The 20,506-nt window shown below is 47.1% G+C and overlaps 1 protein-coding gene across 2 annotated transcripts; it reads right to left on the reverse strand.

Moving 5' to 3' along the window:
- Positions 1-86: 86 nt before the first annotated feature.
- DMAP1 (DNA methyltransferase 1 associated protein 1) lies at positions 87-9,293 on the reverse strand. 2 transcript variants are annotated; one of them, XM_080656051.1, is made up of 11 exons: positions 9,221-9,293; positions 8,919-9,067; positions 8,283-8,374; positions 7,853-8,048; positions 2,309-2,467; positions 2,013-2,180; positions 1,542-1,727; positions 1,322-1,393; positions 997-1,069; positions 568-863; positions 87-342 (listed from the first exon to the last, which is right to left on the reverse strand). In XM_080656051.1, exons 2-11 carry the CDS (start codon positions 9,021-9,023, stop codon positions 283-285), a joined length of 1,407 nt encoding a protein of 468 aa, XP_080512177.1. In that variant the 5' UTR covers positions 9,024-9,067; positions 9,221-9,293; the 3' UTR covers positions 87-282. The 2 variants fall into 2 exon arrangements, with proteins under 2 accessions (XP_080512177.1, XP_080512176.1); XM_080656050.1 differs by having other exon boundaries at positions 8,919-9,028; positions 9,221-9,283.
- Positions 9,294-20,506: the final 11,213 nt, after the last annotated feature.

The raw sequence follows: 20,506 nt of genomic DNA on the forward strand, positions 1-20,506 counted from the left end.
GCTTGAAGCTGCTGGTATCTGAGGCCATGGCTGCATGTGAGCCACCTTGAATGTGGAACCACAGGTGTTCCTAGGCACAGGTGTTTGGGCAACATGGGCAGTGTTTAATGGTTAGAGGGCCACTAAGGTCCCAATGCCACCCATAAAGTGGGTGTGATGACTCCCTCCTGCCCACCCTCCCAGCTAGGGGCGGCAGAAATGGTGGGAAAGAAACGGAAGCAGCCCAGTCCATCTCAGCAACTCTATTTACACAGCAGCAGCATCCACACCCGGTGTGGCCTCTCATGGCTTCTTGGCTTTCTTCACAGAAGAGGAGCTGGAGGCCGATTCCCGTCGCTTCCTCTGAGGATACATAGAAGATGATGAGATCAATGGCCAGCCCCTGAGGCCTGATTCAGGCTTGGTGCATGTGTCTCACACTGGCCATCCACCCACTCCTGCCCTCAGTCTCCACCCCAGAGTGACAATTCCCATTGCAGGCACTAGAGGGAGCAAGCCTGTGCACACATGTGAGCATGCTCACATGCAGGGCCAGTTCATACTCTTCCAGCTTGTCCAGGCTCTTACCGAATTGGGCGTGAGAGGTGCACCCACCACATCAATGATGGTGTCCTTGGTGAGATCAGGGGCAAGACCAGATTCAGGTACCGCTGACTCAGCAGAGGCCGGGGCTGGGCCTGATGCTGGTGTGGCAGGGGCCCCCAGCACGCCAGCCCGGGCCAGTGCCTCGTGTCGGTGCCGCAGCATCTGAAGCTCATACTCGCAGTTGGCACAGGCCTGCTTGAGCTCGTAGAGCAGCACCAGGTCACTCCGCAGCTCGTTGAACATGTGCACCAACTCCTCCGTGGGTGTGGGGCTCAGTTCTGTTGGTGGTGAGTTGAAGGCACAGGGCAGAGCCAGGGTGTGCTGGAAGGCTGGCAACGGAACCACCCTCCCCCTGCCTTTATCCACGGCCTCGGAAGGGTCCATCCTGAGGGGCCCAGCCTCCATACTCACCCACACCCAGCTCCAACAGCATCTGTTCCAAGGCCTTGATCTTCTTCTGTCCCACAGAGCTTGGCAGCTTCATCTGCAATGACCCAGCAGCTCAGCCCTCTCCCCCTTAAGCACCTTAGAATGAAGGGGACTAAAGGCAGTGGGGGAGTGGAAGAGAAATTAACCCCTAGAAGCAGCTCTGGGGCAGAAAAGGAAATAGCCAGCAAGTGGAAGCTATACCACAGCCTGGCCATATCCCCGAGGCCACCTCTACCTGCAGCACATGGCACAACCTCTCCTGCTCCAGCCCAGCACCCAAACACATTGAAGGAAGTGACACACGTACCCGCTGGCTCCTCAGCGTGACACCTGCAGACTTGAAGTCTGGAAACTTGATGCCTGCAGTCTCAGGAACAGCCTGGGGGAGAAGGCGTTGGGAAGTGTCACAGGGAGTGGACCTAGTGTGAGTCCCAGCACCCTGCCGGCTCTGGGTGCTCAGCCTTCCACTAGGTCCTCTGTGCCAGGCGACCCCTCCACCCTGAGCTGGGCTGATTTAGTCTCCACACCGGCTTCTCAGCCTCCTTTTTCTGGGGTAGCTTCTTCTTGGGGGCCTTGCGTTCAGTGCGCCGCTGCTCTGCAGTGGTGTCTGCCGCCGTTATCAGCTTCTGCAGGTCCTGACTGCGCTTCTCTCGCTCCTTCTTCCGGGCCTCGATCTTGCGCAGCTCCTGTAGCAAGTATTCCTCCTCTGCCACCTGGGAAAGTGAGAATTGCTAAGACACATGTGCAGGTCCTTGGGGAGGGAGGGTAGACGGAGATGAAGGTGTGCTAGGGAATCTGAGAAGTAAAAGATCATGAGTGAGGTGAAGGACTATCAGAGCAGGGAGGGTGGCTAGTGAGGGGGTAGGACTGGGAGGGGGGCGCACACAGGTACCAGCCAGTGGGAGGTAGGGGGACTTGGGGCAAGAGAGTTGAGGGTATTGAGGATGGAGACAATGGATTTGGGGGCATAGAGGAGAGTTTGGGGGCTCGGGGCTGACCTGCTCTGGGGTCCGGTTATAGAGGCGCTCCAGCTGTTCCTTCCGCCGTCGCTCATGCCCAGCATCAAATACTGGTATCTTAAGGTCTGTGCCTGGCACAGCCCGCACATTGGCAAGCTTAGCACAGATGTGGTAGTACCGTTCCTTCAAGTCCTCCACGGAACGCTTCTGAGGATAAAGACATGGGGGATGGGCTGGAACGGGGGACACTCAGAGGCATGTGGAAGGGGTGGCATGAGAGCAGTGGGCCCGCTAGGCCTGGGGTTAGGCACACATGCAAATGAACACCAGCTCACCTTGAACTGCTGGTGGTCATACCGGTCATGGATAACTACAAAACGAAGATCAAAGCGGCGGCTGAGATCGAAGAGGTGATCAGTTTCTGCTTTAGTCCAAGCATCGTCATGAAGATAGAGCTGGTACTCCTGCTCTGAATACACGGGCACCTGCACCGTCTACTGGCACAGAGGGGCAGAGTTGTGGCATGCCCACGTGGTGTCATGTCCAGTGGGCTCCAGTCTGCTTTGACCACAGCCCTCTTGTTTATTGCCAATCCCTGGGCTAGACAAAAGCAAATCCTCTGCCTGGGCCTTGCACAGGAGCCTGGAGATGGTGTTTCCAGAGTGAGGAAAGAAACGGCTTGATCAGAGGCCTGGGCACCTGCCTCTGCATCCACTCCAGGAGCCACTTCACCATGCCTTCGGCTCCACAGCCCCAGTAACCGCACACATGCTCCTGCCCCCATGGTTAAGGTGACAGGCCCACAAGGTAAGCACTTCTGCGGAGTCCGAAGGTCAAATATGGAGGGGGGCAGATGGCTAAATACTGGAAAAAGGCCCACTCCTCTAGTCCATGGACACTTGTCTGAAGCACGCCTGCCATCCAGTGGTGGCAGTGAGACGTGCAGCTCCCCCAGAGCTGGCTAAGGTCACATAGCTCTATAGAAAAGGCACCTGAATCCTACTTCCAACATATGCACCCCAGCCCATGCCATCCCCTAGACCTCCCTCAGGGACAAGCAACACCATACCAGCTGAGTCTGCCAGTCAGAGACCCCAAGAAAGAGTCAATGCCAGGTTGGACCAGGGAAGTTTCTCTATCAAAAACCACGGCTCTGAACCTGCTCTCAAGACCCTAATTCCAGCTGCCTCTTGAACATCTGTGGAGGTTCCACATACAACTTAATATGTTCAAGTGACCAATATTAATAAGACTCATTGTGGTAATCATTTTGCAGTATATACAAATAGTGAATCATTATGTTGTATGCCTTAAACTAATAATGTTATATGTCAATTACACCTCAATTTTAAAAAAATAAAAAAATATGTTCAGTACTGAGCACATCACCCTCCCTCAAACTTACATCTCCAGTCCAGATCTCAGTCACAGTCACCATCAGCCCAAGCCAGAAACCGGGGAGGCATCTTAATTCTGACCTTTACCCTTGACTCCCCCTCACCCCACACACAAATCTGTGGCTTTATCTCTGGAAACTCTATCCACTGCGACATCCCAGTTGAGATCACCACTACCATTTTCCTGGATCAGAGAAACAGCCCTCCCATGGTCTCTCTACCTCCATTCAGTCCTCCCCCAAGCAATTCTCCATCTGCAGCCAAAATGGATCTCTCAACAGTGCTACTCAAAGGACAGCCTACAGGCCAGTGCTGTCTGCACACTGTTATCCCTGGTGTATGGTAAGAAAATTGAGAGTAGGCACTTAGAAACCTTTGTAACAATTTTACAGTAATCACACACTGCTGAATCTGACAGAAACGTGGACGTGTATTTTGTCTAATCTATTTTTAAATATCCTTTACCATGGATAACTTGAGAAGCACTGTTCTAGAATATATATCTGAGCAGGTCACCCAGCCATCCATTTTTAAGCCCCTCAAAGGCTTCCATTACCCCAAAAGTACCCTAAACTCAATAGTAAGGGTTGTCTGGTTCATTTCCTACCTTCAGGGTTCAGCCCAGGGCCAGGCACCCTACAGGTATCAATGATTATTTACTGAGTCAATCAATGAAGCCAGGGGTGAAAGACCTCTCTCTGCAGCCATTGTCCCTCGTGGACCTCAAGTTCCAACCAAATGACTAGCAGTGATGTCTCCCTCAGCTTTCCTTGTTCTTGCCTGAAATGACTTCACATTTCCCCATTCTTTCTTCCTAAATAACTTCTAATCTCTGGGAAGTCTCTGGTTTCCCAGGTTTGGTTAAGTATCCCTCCTGTGCATTTCAATGCCATTTATTTTAATAAAGTACTCAGGAACTGTGTAGCCAGTCCTGCTCTCAAGGAGTTCACAGTCAAGTGAGGGAGCCATTCATTCATTCAACAAACATTCATCATGGGCCTGCTAGACCTCAGCTGGGGACAGGGATGACAGTCCAGCTCAGTGGTCGGCAAACTCATTAGTCCACAGAGCCAAATATCAACAGGACAACAACTGAAATTTCTTTGGAGAGCTAAATTTTTTAAACTTAAACTTCTTCTAACGCCACTTCTTCAACATAGACTCGCCCAGGCCGTGGTATTTTGTGGAAGAGCCACACTCAAGGGGCCAAAGAGCGGCATGTGGCTCGCGAGCCGCAGTTTGCCGACCACTGGTCCAGCTGAAGAAACAACACAGTCGTTTGATGACAAAGGTATGCCTCCGGTGTAATGAGTGACACCTGATCCAGCCTGGGAAGAGGGTTGGTCAGGGTGGAGGTAAATGAGGCCTGATTCAGTCTCAAGGTCAAGCAGAAGTGAACTGGTGAGGGAAGACGGTGAAGAAAATCCGAGGCAGAGGGAGCAACACAAACACAGTGATGAGAAACAGCCTCCTGTGTGCGAGCTTGGCAGTTAGGGACACAAGTAAAGGGCGACACGGGGAAAGGCATGAAAAGAGTCAGCAGAGACTAGCTGCTGCAGGCCTTGTGTGACTGGAGCCAACAGGTTAGTTTTAAAAAGAGTGAAGTGGTCATGATTCCCTTTTGCAAAGAGCACCCTGGCAGCAGTGAGGACAGATGGGGTGAAATGAGAGCCTGGGAGACTAGCTGGCAGGTTTTAGAGAGAATGCAGGTAAGAAGTGAGGCCTGAACTAAATCAGCACAAATGGAAGGTAGAGAAAAGGGCACAGACTTGAGGCTTTAAAAACCAGAGGACTTGGCAACTGGATGTGCAGTGGGGAGAGATGTGCTGTCACTGGTGACTCCTGTGTTTCTGGCTTGAGCAAGAGGGCAGCAGGGAGCCATGGACTAATAAGCAGGACTCCAGGAACCAGTAGTATTGGAGGGAAGATCATTTGTTCCCTTACCTCTGACTTCATTCGCCACCTATGGTATCATGATCTTTCTAAAACTGAAATTTAAAATGTGTCTGGCTATCCAAAGACATCAGGGCAAAGCCCAAATTCCTGAGCCTGGTTGCCTGACCTGGCCCTTCCTCTCCCACCACGTTCTACCTTGGGCTTTAGGCTTCATCTACAGGGAAAAGCCCACAGCATGCCATACATGTGACTGCTTTTTGTTGTTGTTGTTAATCCTCACCCGAGGATATTTCTCCATTGATTTTTAGGGAGAGTGGAAGAGAGAGGGAAGGACAGAAACATAGATGTGAGAAACACATTCATTGGTTGCCTCCTGCATGAGCCCCGACCAGGGCCTCGGTTGGGGAGGAGTCTGCAACCTGGGACCCTTTGGTCTGCAGGCCGATGCTCTATCCACTGAGCCAGACCAGCTAGGGCAGTGGTCGGCAAACTCTGTTGACTAATGAGTTTGCCGACCACTGGACTAGACTAAATGTTATCGTGTAGTTGGAAGCTGTGAGGATTAGGCAATTGTGGCATATTGTGTGCAAAGAGGTAAAGGGTAGTATATGACAGTGGTCGGCAAACTCATTAGTCAACAGGGCGGCAAACCGTGGCTCGCGAGCCGCATGTGGCTCACGAGCCGCGGTTTGCCGACCACTGAGCTAGGGCATGACTGCTTTTAAATGTGTGCCTTTTCCTCATGCTATCCCCTCTGCCTGAAAAAAATCACTGCACTACTTTCCTAATATCATCTGATGACATCTTTCAAGACTCAACTCAAGCTCTAACTTTAGGAAGCTTCCATGACCCTCAGAGCCTCCCACTATAGCATGTATCCTACCAAATCATAATTGCCTATTCCTCTCCCAACCCCTCCCTAACAACACGAAGTTTCTGGAGGGTAGATATTGTGTCTGATTCATTTTTGTGTCCCCAATGCCTAGGGCCTGGCTTGGCATGGAGTGGTATTTATTAAATGCAACATGAATATTCTTTTGTCTTCACTTCGAATTGTCTCATCCAACCTTTCCTCCCATTGCCTCAGTGCATCACTTCTAGATTGTCCCTTCTCGATCTTACATCTTCAGCCTCTCCCTCCACTGGAACTGAGGGGCCCAAGATGGCAGTTAGAAGAAACCAGGTTTGGGGCACAGGGGAGAATGATGGGTCACACCTGGATGTGCTGCGTCTGAGAAGCCATCATGGGGAAGTATCCGGTGCAGTGGGATATATCAGGCTGAGGGGAAAGAAATCAGGACTTGGGAGTCCTGGGTTTAAGCTCCTAATGCTTTCAGGCTCAAAGCCTAGGCTGTTCCATGCTACAGGGGATGCAAGATCATATTGTACAGTGGCTTACGCAGAGGCCTAGAAAACCCTCGCCCAGCCCTGCCTCTCTCTGGCTGGCTGAGTCTGGGTAAGGCCTGCTCCATCTGAGCCTTAATAATCTAAACCAGAGGTAATTCAGGTTGGACTAGGGTGCTGACATAGGGGATTAAAAACAGGAAGACGTGATGTATTAGGGAAACAGAATCAGTAGGACTGAATGAGTATCACTCAGTTCTAGCTCAAATGCCACCTTCTCAGAGAGGCCCGCTCTGGCCACCCTATCTAATGAGGTCATCCCCACACTTACAAGTTCACTCTATCTCATTTCATATCCCATGAATACCCTAGTTTCATTTCGTTGATGACTCTTATCTGAAAGAATCCCATTTATTTGCTTATATGTTTCCGACCTGTCTTCCCTTACCTTCTTTGTCCTGTTGTTGATTAAAATAATGTGAGAGCCCTAACTGGTTTGGCTCAGTGGATAGAGTGTCAGCCTGCGGACTGAAATGTCCCAGGTTCAATTCCAGTCAAGGGCATGTACCTTGGTTGCGGGCACATCCCCAGTAGGAGGTATGCAGCTGATCGATGTTTCTCTCTCATCGATGTTTCTAACTCTCTATTCCTCTCCCTTCCTCTCTGTAAAATCAATAAAAAATATAAGAAATAATGTGAGAGCTAAGGGAGAAACTAAGTCAAGAATGATTCCCAAGTTTCTGGTTTGGGCAATTGCACAGGTAGTGGTACCATTCACCGATATGGGGAACAGATTTGGGGGTAAGGAAGAGAGAGCACTTACTTGAACTGAAACACTGTGGGACCTTCAGGGAGAGATGTTAAGTAAAAGATGGGATATGTAGGTGCCGTTGATTTGGACTGGAGACATTAAGTTGGGGTCAGTGGCATACAGAGGGTAATTGAAGCCACAGGGCAAATGAGACACAAATAGGGAAAAGTATAGAGTGAGAAGAGCAGAATACCTAGGACACAGCTCTAAGGAATAGCAACATTTGAAGGGTCAAGTGAAGCCACCAAAAACCAGAGCAGGTCCAGGGAAGGACAGGATCCCATGGCAGACAAGACCCAGAGTCCCACCCCGCAGGTATTTGCCTCAGGACTGAGTGGGTAACCATTGTTGAAACAAAGGCTCTAGAGCCCACACAAGTGGCTCACAGTGTGTGGACGACTGTGGCCTATGTCCAAATGGTGGTGGCTCACCTTATTGAACCTTGCGAAGGGGTAGTCTTTGCCCTCCTCAGCTGCTCGTCGCCAGTGGAAGAACATAGCTCCATCCTTGCGGGCTGGGTTAGTGAATGGCATCCACTTCCAGGGCCGTACCTTCTTGGAGCCCAGCTTGGCCTTCACTGTGCGGTAGCCTTGACCAGTGTCACTGGGTAGCAGTGGGGGTGCATCCCTGTCAGCAAGGTGTAGGGAGGCGAGAGGTTAGTGTCTGAGGTGTGGAGAGAGCCTTCCTTCTACCTAGGAAGTCAGGTCCTGGAGAGAGAGACCTGAGCTCCTCCCGCCTCCTCTAAGTGAGCAGAGCCCTGGCTGGGGCAGAGATACAGAAGAACTGGCAGAGAACTAAAAGTTAGGGACATGCAGGGGGTCAGCGACCAGGGCCTGGGGGACTTGGGGTTCTAATACTTGCTTCTTGTCAGAGTAAAGCAGTGCATAGACCTCCCGGTGCATGCCCTCCGGCCTCTTGAAAGTCAGCGTCTCGGAGGACTTCTTGGACTTTTTCTGAGAAGGGAAACCACAGGAGAGGAACCACAGCCTAGACTCCTTTTCCTAAAAATTCTTTATCCCAGCTCAATCCCTGAACAAACCAGCAGGTACAGTGACACGCATACATACTATGACAGAGAATGAAGGCACAGAAACCCACTAACAAGGGCACCCGGGTGTAAGCAGGTCACTCCCCTCCCCAGCCTCACCTCACCTGGGTGGAGTTCCAACCTGTCAGAGCAGAAGATACTTTCCCACCATCTCAGGATGCCACACCGAGTTGGTGCCTCCACCCCAATTTTTACAAGTGTCACACTAGCTTGGTCCTCTCATCTCTTCCAAGTGTCACACCCTCTTAGTCCCCATTTCCCACAGGTGTCCCACCTCCTCCGTCCCATCTCATCAAGGCAGCACATATTCTCTGTCCCGTTATGTCACACATTTACCTCCCATCTCACTAGAAGTGTAGCATCCCATCACCTCACCCATCTCTCTTCCGTTGCCACTCCTCCCCACCACTTCACCGCCGCTACCCAACGCTCTCGGGCGCCCCTGCTACCTTGTCCGGGTTGATAATGTCCTTCTTGCTGATGGTCCCGGAGGCTGCATCCCCCTCCGGACCCCCAAGTTCTAGAATGTCCCGCACATCCGCGCCAGTAGCCATCGCGCCTGCAATGGGGAGAGCGCCCCGAGGTCAAGGGTCAGTGCCTGAGGAGGGAGCAGGCTCAGATCAGGAGGCAGAGCCACTTCTGCCCAGGTGGGGGCGGGGTGGCCCAGGTCAGGTCGGGATTCCGTCTGTGTCCCGCCGCTTGGGTCTCCCTAACGGCCTCATCTGCCTCCTAAACCCCAGCGCCTCCGCACCTGTAAACCCCAGTAGCCGCCACCACCGCTCCCCTATCTCTGCAAAGCCGCGGACAGAAACTTCCGGGCGTGCGCAGCCGATAAGCGGCCGGCAGGAACACTTCCGGCCTGTGCTTCGTCGTAATGGAGCCCTGAGGCAGCGCAGTATGAAAGCTGCTAAACGCAGGGAGCGAGCCACGTCCTTGGCTCCCAGCAGCCCGCCGGTGTTCCTGCACTACTTGCTTTCTGGCATTTTCTCTCTACGTTGCATTTCCGTTGCATTTGGGGCAATGAAAAGAGTTCCCAGAACTTTGTGACCTTGGAAATCGCTTAATTTTTCTGAACCCATTTCTTCATTTGTAAAATGGAAATTGTAATGGTACCTGCTTAAATGAAGTACACCTAAGGGGCTTGATCACAAGGAACAACAACAGCCTGTAATTATTGGAATAGAGAGTCTAGGAAGCCATGTAAAACATTAACACCGCGCCTAGCACATTTAATTTTTTTTATTACTTGAGTTACCGGTGTTAATGTCCCCTGTTCATTAAGTGCTGAGTATGTACCAGGCACTCTGCTAAGCCATTGGAGATGAGGAGATAAACCAGACAAAGCGGGGCTGCCAAGATGGAGTGAGGTCTGGCCCTCACTTGCACACATTTGATGGAGGTGTCTGCGGATGGGGGCCTGGTGGGGCTTTCCTGGAGCCCAACTTCCTGAAACTTCACTAGTCCAGGAACTAACTGTATTAGTGTGGATTACAAAGAGGACCAAGAACACGGCCCCTAGCAGGGAGCAGCTGAAAGAAATACCTCTCAAGGGAAGAAACTTACTGATTGCCCTGGAGAGAAACTTCTAGAACAGGATGTCGGGAAGAAGAGTAGAAGGGATGACAAAAGCAGCTCCCAACTTCAGCTTCTGTAAATCAGCCTGCAAACAAGGGGTATACAGTGGGCATTGAGAATTGGGAATGAAGAGGGGCTTGTAAAGGCATTAAGGAGACCAGGCCCCAAGCCGAGGCTTGCTAAAGACCCAGGCTTTACAAGTGTCACACTAGCTTGGTCCTCTCATCTCTTCCAAGAGCAGACAGCCCACAGAAGTTGGCTGTCACTGTAACCTGTTCTGGCTTGGAGGTTACAGGGACACAGCAGCTGCATCCACAAGCCTAGCGAGACCCCCAAACTTTGGAGAACTGAGCCTGGAGGTACAAACCTTGCCTTGTTCCTGAGGCCTGATTTCTGGGTGAATCTTCTGAACTCGAAACAGTTTCCAGGGGAAACCAGGTCTTACAGCAGGAATTGCCCACAGGGTAAGGGAATGGTCCTTGGAGCCAGAAGTGGACAAAGCAGAGTAGAGGGTCCTGCACCTCTGCCTCAAACAGTTGACTCTACTTATAGTTAATTCGTTGTGTAATTATTTGTTTAATATGTATCTCCCTTACTAGACTCATTTTTGTGAAGACAGTGATCATGGTACATAAATGTATGTATTGTCAGGCCTAGTTCTAGGCTCTGAGGATGCTGTGGGTGAATGACAAATACCTTCTGGTGGGACTTATATTTAGTGGAGGAATAGAAATACTGAGCATATAAACAAAATAGATAATGTAACTTTTTTAAAAAATATTTTTTATTTATTTCAGAGAGGAAGGGAGAAGGAAAGAGAGATACAAACATCAATGATGAGAGAGAATCACCTATAGGCTGCCTCCTGCACGCCCCCCACCAGGGATTGAGCCCATAATCCGGGCATGTGCCCTTAACCAGCATCGAACCTAGGACCCTTCAGTCCACAGGCCAATGCTCTATCCACTGAGCAAATCCAACTAGGGAAGATAATATAACGTTTGATGGTGACAAGAACTAAGAAAAAAATTAAATAGCATGACAGGATGGGGTCAGGGAAGGTTTCTCTGAGGAGCTGACATCTGAGCTGAGTTTAAGTGATGGAAACAGCCAGAGAATACCTGGGAAGAAATATTTCAGACAGGAGGAATAGCAAGTGCAAAGTACCTAAAATAGAGGGAACTCTATATGTGGAAGGAACAGAGATAAAAACAGACAGTGTGGTGGGTGGTGGGTGAGGAGGAGGAATATAGGAAGACTTCAAATCAGGGGTGGTCCTGGCCAGTGTTCCTCAGTGGTTAGAGTGTTGGTCCTCGCAACAAAGGGTCTCAGGTTCAAATCCCTGTCAAGGGCACGTACCTGAATTGTAGGTTCAATTCCAGGCCCTGGTTGGGGCACATGTGGGAGGCAATTGATTGATGTGTCTCTCTCATATTGATATTTCTCTCTCTCCTCCCACTCCATCTCCCTTCCTCCCTCCCATTCTCTCTATGGAAAAAACCAATGGAAAAAATATCCTCAGGTGAAGATTAACAAGCAAACAAAAAATCAGGGGTAGGCATTGGGGGCCCTGGTCAGGAGTTTGGGTTTTACCCTAGAGGCAATCATATGTCATCCTGTCTTGGCCATGGTCTGGATTCTATCGCCATCCTTGGAGTGCCACCTTAGCTACTAACACTAGAAATCCCCCAGAATAACTGGTCCAGAACTTCTCATCCCTTGGGGAAAACTGAGTCAGGGATTGGAGGAAGGGGAGTGAAAGAATGATGCCTCTCTGCTGACCCTTCCAGGAGCCACTGCCCACACTTCCTCTACCAGACTGCAGGGGGGCATCCGGTCCCACTGCCAGTCCTTGGGGAAGCTTGCTCTGCAGCATTCACCCAGCTGGTCCACTCCGGGAACCCAGCCTCGCTTCTGAAGAGACTCTTGCACTGCAGTGACCTATTAAGGCACCTGAGCCTTAAGTCCCTACCAAAAGGAGAGGGACTTAAGGCTGGAGCACTCTGGGGCTCCAGAGGCACCTTTAAAGAAGTTTTTATGTTTAAAAAAAAAAAAAAGAATAAGAAGAAATTTTTATTTAATCTTGAGAGCAATATGAAGCCATTGAAAGGCATTGGGGGTGGGAGTGGAGCAGATTTGGGAAGAAGACTGAAAAGAGTCATTCATCTTTTAGAAAAATCACTGGTGACCTGCCAGTGGGAAAGGTGGAGTTGGAGGCAGGAGAACCAGGTAGGAGGCAGTGGAGAGTCCAATGGAACTAGAAACTTCTTGGATGTGGCTGTAGGAAGCAGAATAAAAGGATCTCAGAGGCCTACCCTTCCTCAGCCTGTCTGTTCACAACTGGGCCCAGAAATAGTAGCCTGCAGCTCCCAAGTACCTGGCCTGGCTTCTCTCCTTCCTTTTCTCCTCTCCCTTATCCCTCCCCTCTACCTCCTTACAAGTGACAGAGGGTTTCCTCATCCTCTGAGCTATTCCAGCATGTGGTATGCACGTGCCCTGTCATCATTTGCATATGGTGTGATGAAGATCCAGAGCATCTCAATCTGACCTGGTCTTGCTCAGGTTAATTATAAACAACACTAGTGGCCTGGTGCATGAAATTCGTGCACAGGGGCGTGTCCCTCAGCCCATCCTGCACCCTCTCCAATCTGGGACCCCTTGGGGGATGTCCGACTGCCGGTTTAGGCCCAATCCCTGCTGCCTGCCTGATCGACCCTAACCACTCTGCCTGCCTGCCTGATCGCCCCCAACTGCCCCCCTTCCAGCCTGATCACCCCCAACAGCCCCCGCCTGCTGGCCTGATTGCCCCCAACTGACCCCCCACCAGCCAGATCGCCCCCAACTGCCACCCCCTGCCAGCCTGCTTGCCCTCAACTGCCCCCCCCTGCCAGCCTGCTCAACCCCAACTGCACCCCACCCCACCCCCCGCCGGCCTGATCACCCCTAACCACCTCTGCCTCAGCCCCGCCACCATGGCTTTGACCAGAAGGACATCTGGAAGATCTACCAGAAGGTCTCCAGGTCTAATTAGCATATTACCCTTTTATTAGTATAGATTTTCCAACCAATAAGGACAAATTTCTTATTAAAATGGGCAAAAAAAACCAACAACAACATGATTGGGAAAGTCACAGAAGAGTGATAGCCATAAACTGTACAGGTAAGCATTCAGACTCTCTGATATTCAAAGAAATGAAAAATTGAAAACTATCATTAGGTACCATTTTTGTCTATCAGATAGGTGAAACTTTAAAATAGTTGTGATATGTATGGTGACAAGGATATGGATGAAATAGACAATCCAAGAAGACTGCCATATTTTAATCTAATCAACTGAAAGGTATATCTTCATGTATATTCCACTATGAAGAATGTTTTAAAACTCTATCAATTAAACCATAATATACCATAGATTATTAGATGACTTCCCATTTCAGAGATGTTAAAATGTGTGTGTGTGTGTGTGTGTGTGTGTGTGTTGGGGACAACATTATGAATGTACTAAATGCCACCAAATTGTTCACTTTAAAATGGTTAATTTTTTGTGTGAATTTTGCCTCAATAAATTATTATTTTTTAATATGTTTTTACTTATTTCAGAGAGAGGAATGGAGAGGTAGAAAGAGATAGAAACGTCAATGATGAGAATCATCAATTGACTGCCTCCTGCATGCCCCACACTGGGGATCCAGCCTACAACACGGGCATGTGCCCTGATTAGGAATTGAACCGTGACCTCCTGGTTCATAGGTCGATGCTCAATCACTGAGCCACACTGGCCGGGCTCAATTAATTATTTTTAAGTGAGTCAATGAAATGTGGTATTCTGTCTCTTTCATGTGATAGGAAGGTGTAAGGTGAAGCAACTTGTACTTGGGAGGGGACATTGTAACACTCCCTTGGACACCAGATCTCCAGAAACATCACTGAGGTGTATTTTATGGGGTTTACCTGATTTCATTGAATCAGATGCCTTGATCTTGGCACATTCTTGATTTACCAAAAGTTGTCAACAGAGGCTTTCACAGTTCTCTGTCCCTATTTCCTCCTGCTGACAAGGGTTGTCAGAAGTCACTCATTAGTCTCAGCAGAGGAAGAAGGGCCACTTCTGCAGGCAAGGGAGGGTCAAGGGGTAGGATTTTGTATCCTCCGAGTCCTGAGTCATCTAAATGCTTTTTTTTTCTGGTCACCGCTCCAACATGCACATAAGATCTGGCAAGGCAGTGAATGTAACTGATATTGTACTGCAGTATCTCACTTTCACACTTTGGATTTGATTTTCAGTTATAATCAGCTCCATGGCTGCAAAAGATTAATTATTTTTAGCACAGACATAAAAAGTCAATGATTTGGGACTTGCCTTGAGCCAAAATTTTAGGGTTTTGAGCTTGAAATTCTTTTTTTTTTTTTACTCTGTTCAGAGAGACACTCCTCTTCATTGCAGTTTGCAAGTCCCCTCTACCCTCCATAATGCATAATTCTCACCTTATAAAGGGTACTTAAGAAAATAAGAAAAGGCTTGAGCATCCAGCTCACAGATCAGGTTGCATAACAGGGTGGGGCTGAAGGGTGAGATAGGAAAGGTACACCAGGGGATGGAAAAGCTGTGCTGGACAAAGAATTTGCATGAAGACCAGAACTGAAATACATTCACGTGGGTGATTTATCTCAAGAAGTCTGATCACCGGAAATCATGGAGTCTGGCAAGATGGATTCTCCCAAGAGCATGTGAAAGATGCACAGATGACAACACAAATCCTAGAGGATATGAGGATTGCAGACTCCGAGGCAAGAGTTATAAATCAGATATCGGAGTTTGCCTTCCAATTCTAAATGATGCAAACATTTATTCAAGCCATGCTAAGAAGCTACTGTTGATGCAGGTAATGTTCTATTGGCAATCCAGTGTTGCACTGACCAGCTTTTAACCTCTCCTCCCCCCAAAAGATTTTTAAATTTGATTTGCCAAGGCGAAAGAATCAAACCTCTTTGCCATTGATAAAGCCCTAGATTGCCATTTGATAGATATTGCTTGACTGCTCCAAACAATAGACTTAAGTCTTTACAAAATCATATTAGTTCTAATAGTTTGTCAATTGATTTTTTTCTTTCTACTTCTGATGGAAGGATAGCAGTTCCATGGTTAAGTGTTGGTTCAGTTACTAGCAGACCAAGACCACTCTAGGCCCACTGACACCACAAGCCACGTCTGATGCCACGTCTGATTCAACTAAGGACTCCAGTGTCCCTCATAGGGCAAGAGTTCTCAATACAGATGCCCACTTCAGTCCCCAGCTGTAAAAGCATCAATTCCTGCAACATCAGCAGTCCATCATGAATAAGATCTTAATCCATCATGAATAAGATCCAAAAACATTCTTATTATCATTAACATGGTATCATCACAAAATACTTCCAATGAATCATCAAATGCATTCAAAGGAAACATAAAGATGACAATGATGATATGATGACGACTAAGATCATTTGTAATCTAGACTTGATGCATATAACATGTATGCTTGGTCTTGAATCCATTGTTCTGAAATTGAACATGCATGGTGGAAGTTTCAACTTGTTTTAGAAAGTTCAATAGTATTTAACGAGTAAATATAGTTACCATGCTTTTCAATTCAGGTGTTGGATTTTCTTCAAAGGGTTAGTAATAATTTTTCATTAGCCTATAAGTGTAAAAAAATTAATCACCCAACACATTTTACTGACCAGCAAGTCCTGAAACCAAAGACAGACAAGAGCAGTAAGAGAAAAAATATATACATAATTCCATGTCTGAAAAACAAAGCAAAAATCCTAAATAAAATGTTAGCAAATTAAATTCAATAGTTTATTAAAAGAATACTTCATCAAGTCAAAGAGGATTTATTCTAGCCAAAACCGGTTTGGCTCAGTGGATAGAGCGTCGGTCTGCGGAGTGAAGGGTCCCAGGTTCGATTCTGGTCAAGGGCACGTGGCTTGGTTGCGGGCACATCCCCAGTAGGAGGTGTGCAAGAGGCAGCTGATCGATGTTTCTCTCTCATCGATGTTTCTAACTATCTCTCTTCCTTCCTCTCTGTAAAAAATCAATAAAATATATTAAAAAAAAAAAAAACAAAGAAGATTTATTCCAGCATTGCTAAGATGGTTTAGCATTAGAATATATATCAATTTAACTTACTATATTAAAATATTACCTTAAATTCAATACCTATTAATGATATATAAAAAAAAAACTCCCCTACCAAAGTAGGAAAAGAACAGCCTTAATTTTACATATTGTTTTTTTTAATATATTTTTATTTCAGAGAGGAAGGGAGAGGGAGAGATGGAAACATCAATGATGAGAATCATTGATCAGCTGCCTCCTGCATGCCCCCTACTGGGGATCAAGCCTGCAAACTGGGTGTGTGCCCTGACTGGGAATGGAACAGTGATCTCCTGGTTCCTAGGTCGATGCTCAGCCACGGAGCCACACCAGTCAGGCCATATTGTTTGTTTTTATTAAAACAATGATAAAAAACCTCCAGCAAATGTCAGACTTAATGGTGAAACAATAACCATATTCCAATCAAAGTCAGAAACAAGACAAGAATGACTTTTATCATTACTACTATTGCAAATGGTATAAGATGTTCTAATTCAAGATGAGAAGGAAAGCAATAAGAAGTATAAGCTTTAGAAAATAAGAGGCAAATTGTGATTATTTGCAGATGACACTATTGTTTACATAGAAAAACATAAGAAAATCAATTGACAAACTATTAGAACTAATGGCCACATATAAGGCCAACATACAAAAATCAATAGCTTTCCTATATACCAGCAATAACCAATTAGAAGAGGTAATAGAAAATAAGACTCCATTCACAATAGCAACAAAAACTATTAACCACCTAAGAATAAACCTAAAAACAGAATTTATTTTGGCCCATAAGGATAGTTCAAAATTAGGAAATCCATCAACCTAATTAATCACATTGATAAAGTCAAATTAAAAACTATAAACTATATAACAGCTGAGAAAATTCAAGAACCATTTTTGGCAAAAACTTTAAGTAGCCAAAACCGGTTTGGCTCAGTGGATAGAGCGTCGGCCTGCGGACTCAAGGGTCCCAGGTTCTATTCCGGTCAAGGGCATGTACCTTGGTTGCGGGCACATCCCCAGTAGGGGGTGTGCAAGAGGCAGCTGATCGATGTTTCTCTCTCATCGATGTTTCTAACTCTCTATCCCTCTCCCTTCCTCTCTTCCTCTCTGTAAAAAATCAATAAAATATATTTAAAAAAAAAAAAAACTTTAAGTAAAACCAGAGACAAAGAACATTTCCTACATATGATAAAGAGTTGGTTTGTTTCTTTTCCTGAGAAACTAAGAGCAAACATCATAATAAATGTCTGAATATTAAATGCACTGCTGTTAAAGTCAGGAACAAGGCAGGGAGCATTGCTTTCCCTCAAAACTGTTTTGTGTAAAAACGAAATAGAGGATTTGAAATGGACTCCATTTAGCAGACTCCATTCCAGAGCCTGCCGAAATATAAATACCACCTTTATGAACAAGACAGCCCTGATTTTATATTACACAGTAAGATGGAAACTGAAATCTCACCCACAGACAGAAACTTATCCGAAGGGTCTTAATGTCCTTCTTCTGTATCAAAGCCATGGCCAAACACTACTCATACCATCTGTCCTCTGCTTGAAGGAAAGATTTTTTTTTTTTAATCCTCACTTGAGGAGTGAGGATGATTTAGGATGATTTTTTTTTCTTACGGAGAGAGTGAAAGGGAGAGGGGAGGGAGAGAGAGAGACCCATAGATTGGTTGCCTCCCACACGTGCCCTGGCTGAGGATGGGGATCAAGCCTACAATCCAGGTACTCGCCCTTGACCAGGAATTGAACCTAAGACCTCTGATGCGCAAGCCAACACTCTAACTGTTGTGCAACACAGGCCAGGGCAATATTTTCTTTTAATCCTCACCCAAGGATATGCTTTAAAAAAATTTGATTCCAGAGACAGAGGAAGGGAGAGAGAGAGAGAGAGAGAGAGAGAGAGAGAGAGAGAGAGAAAGAGAGAGGCATCGATATGAGAGAAACATCAATCAGTTGTCTCCCATACATGCCCAAATATGGGATGGAACCCACAACATTTTGTTGTACAGGATGACGTTCCAACCAATTGAGCCACCCGGCCAAGGCCAGTTAAAGATCTTGAAAAGCATGCTGTGAAACCCAGACACTCTGATCTCTGTTTAGCAAGTACTTTTGGTACCAACACCTGTAGAAGGAAAGGGAAAAGCCGGTTTGGGCTTTTCTATCATTAACATTATTCTATTAGTCAGAGGAAAATGTTGGAATATTATCTTTTTTTTAAAAAAAGAGATAACTAAATAGATAAAACATAGTAATTTGCAAATATCTTATATAATAAAAGCATAATATGCTAAGTGTCTGACTGATCAGTCAACTGTTCGGTCAACCGCTTGACCAGTTGCTATGACGCACATTTCCCACCAGGGGGCAAACTCTACAACTGGTAGGTTAGCTTGCTGCTGGGGTTCAGCCAATTGGGACTGGGTGAGAGGGCCAGACCACCCTGGAGCCCTCCTGCGGTCCCTCCCTGGCCAGCAGGCCCCCATCGGCCCTAATTGCTGGCCAAATCCGTGCACCGGGCCTCTAGTATTATTATAAAGGCAACAAAACAAAAGGTAAAACTCCCTAAATTCCAAGAGGAATATTTTTAAAAAGATCTAGAGAGTAAGAGAGAGAGAAGAAGTCCTGGCCAGTGTGGCTCAGTTAGTTGGAAAGTTGTCTGTGTACATCAAAAGGCTGTGGGTTTGATTCCCGGTCAGGGCACATACCCAGGTTTCAGGTTCATCCCTGATCAGGGTGGATGCAGGAAGTAACCAATCAATCTCTCTCTCTCTCTCTCTCTCCCCCCCTTCCTCTCTCTCTAAAATCAATAAAACACATATCCTCTGTTAAAATCCTATATAATAAAGAGGTAATATGCAAATTGACCATCATGCCCTCACACAGGATGGCCACCCCCATGTGGTCACAAGATGGCCACCCCCATGTGGTCACAAGATGGCCACCCCCATGTGGTCACAAGATGGCCACCCCCATGTGGTCACAAGATGGCCACCCCCATGTGGTCACAAGATGGCCAGCAGGAGAGGGCAGTTGGGGGCAACCAGGCCAGCAGGGGAGGGCAGTTGGGGGCGACCAGGCCTGCAGGGGAGGGCAGTTGGGGGCAATAGGGCTGGCAGGAGAGCAGTTAGGCATTGATCACGCTGGCAGGAGAGTGGTTAGGGGGTGATCAGGCTAGAAGGGAGAAGCAGTTAGGGGCAATCAGGAAGGCAGGCAGGTGAGCAGTTGGGAGCCAGCAGTCCTGGATTGTGAGAGGGATGTCCGACTGCCAGCAGCAAGCTGTCCAATTGGCTGGACCCCAGCAGCAAGCTAACCTACCAGTTGTAGCGTTTGCCAGCAGTTGGACATCCCCTGAGGGGTCCCAGATTGGAGAGGGTGCAGGTTGGGCTGAGGGACACTCCCCAGTGCACTGGGCCTCTAGTATTTTATAATTGAAATAAGTTGGTGTTTATCAATAATATAAATGAGGCTAACTCACATATTAAACAAAAGTATTTTCAAGCCAGGCTGGTGTGGCTCAGTGGTTGAGCATCGCACATGCCCGAGTTGTAGGCTCGATCCCCAGTAGGGGACATGCAGGAGACAGTTGATTGATGTTTCTCTTTCATTGATGTTTCTACCTCTCTACCACTCTCCCTTTCTCTTTCTCTAAAATAAATCAAAACATTTTTTAAAGTATTTTCAAAGTGTCAAGCAAAGCAAAGTTCAACCCTATGATACATATAAGACACACCTAAAAAAAAGAAAGCTAAAAAAACAAAAGGATGGACAAATAAATACAAGGCAAAATGTAAACCACAAAGAGCACAAGGGTCATGACGATATCTGTCAAGGGAGAATTTTGATCAAGAAGCATTAAAAAGAGCACTAGCCAGTTTGGCTCAGTAGATAGAGCATCGGCCTGTGCACATGCCCAGGTGCGGGCTCGATCCCCAGTAAGGGTGTGCAGGAGGCAGCTGATCAATGATTCTCTCTCATTGATGTTTCTATATCTCTCTCTCCCTCTCCCTTCCTCTCTGAAATCAATAAAAAAAAATTTTTTTTAAAGAAGCACTAAAAAGAGAAAGGAGGACTTTTTATAATGCTAATGGTTAAAATAGCAATGGAAATATATATCTATCAATAATACAGCAACCAACTTTCATAAGGTAAAAACTAAATGCAGATGCAAAAAAAAAAAAAGACATATTAACAAGAGAAAAGTTTCACACACTACTCTCATTCCCAGACAAAGCAAGTGGACAAAAATGAGTAAGGATTTAGGGAACCTCACCCAGTGCTGCTGAAACGTGTTCACAGGCTAATGCCTGTGCGT

This window comes from Plecotus auritus (assembly GCF_963455305.1).
Source record: "Plecotus auritus genome assembly, chromosome: 2".
NCBI classification, from domain to species: domain Eukaryota; kingdom Metazoa; phylum Chordata; class Mammalia; order Chiroptera; family Vespertilionidae; genus Plecotus; species Plecotus auritus.

Coding starts and splice junctions, on each gene's coding strand:
- DMAP1 (XM_080656051.1), bottom strand. CDS start 9,023: ATGGCTACTGGCGCGGATGTGCGGGACATTCTAGAACTTGGGGGTCCG. Junction 1,394..1,541: donor AAAAGGAGGCTGAGAAGCCG/GTGTGGAGACTA, acceptor CTTCTCCCCCAG/GCTGTTCCTGAGACTGCAGG. Junction 864..996: donor GCTGTTGGAGCTGGGTGTGG/GTGAGTATGGAG, acceptor CACCACCAACAG/AACTGAGCCCCACACCCACG.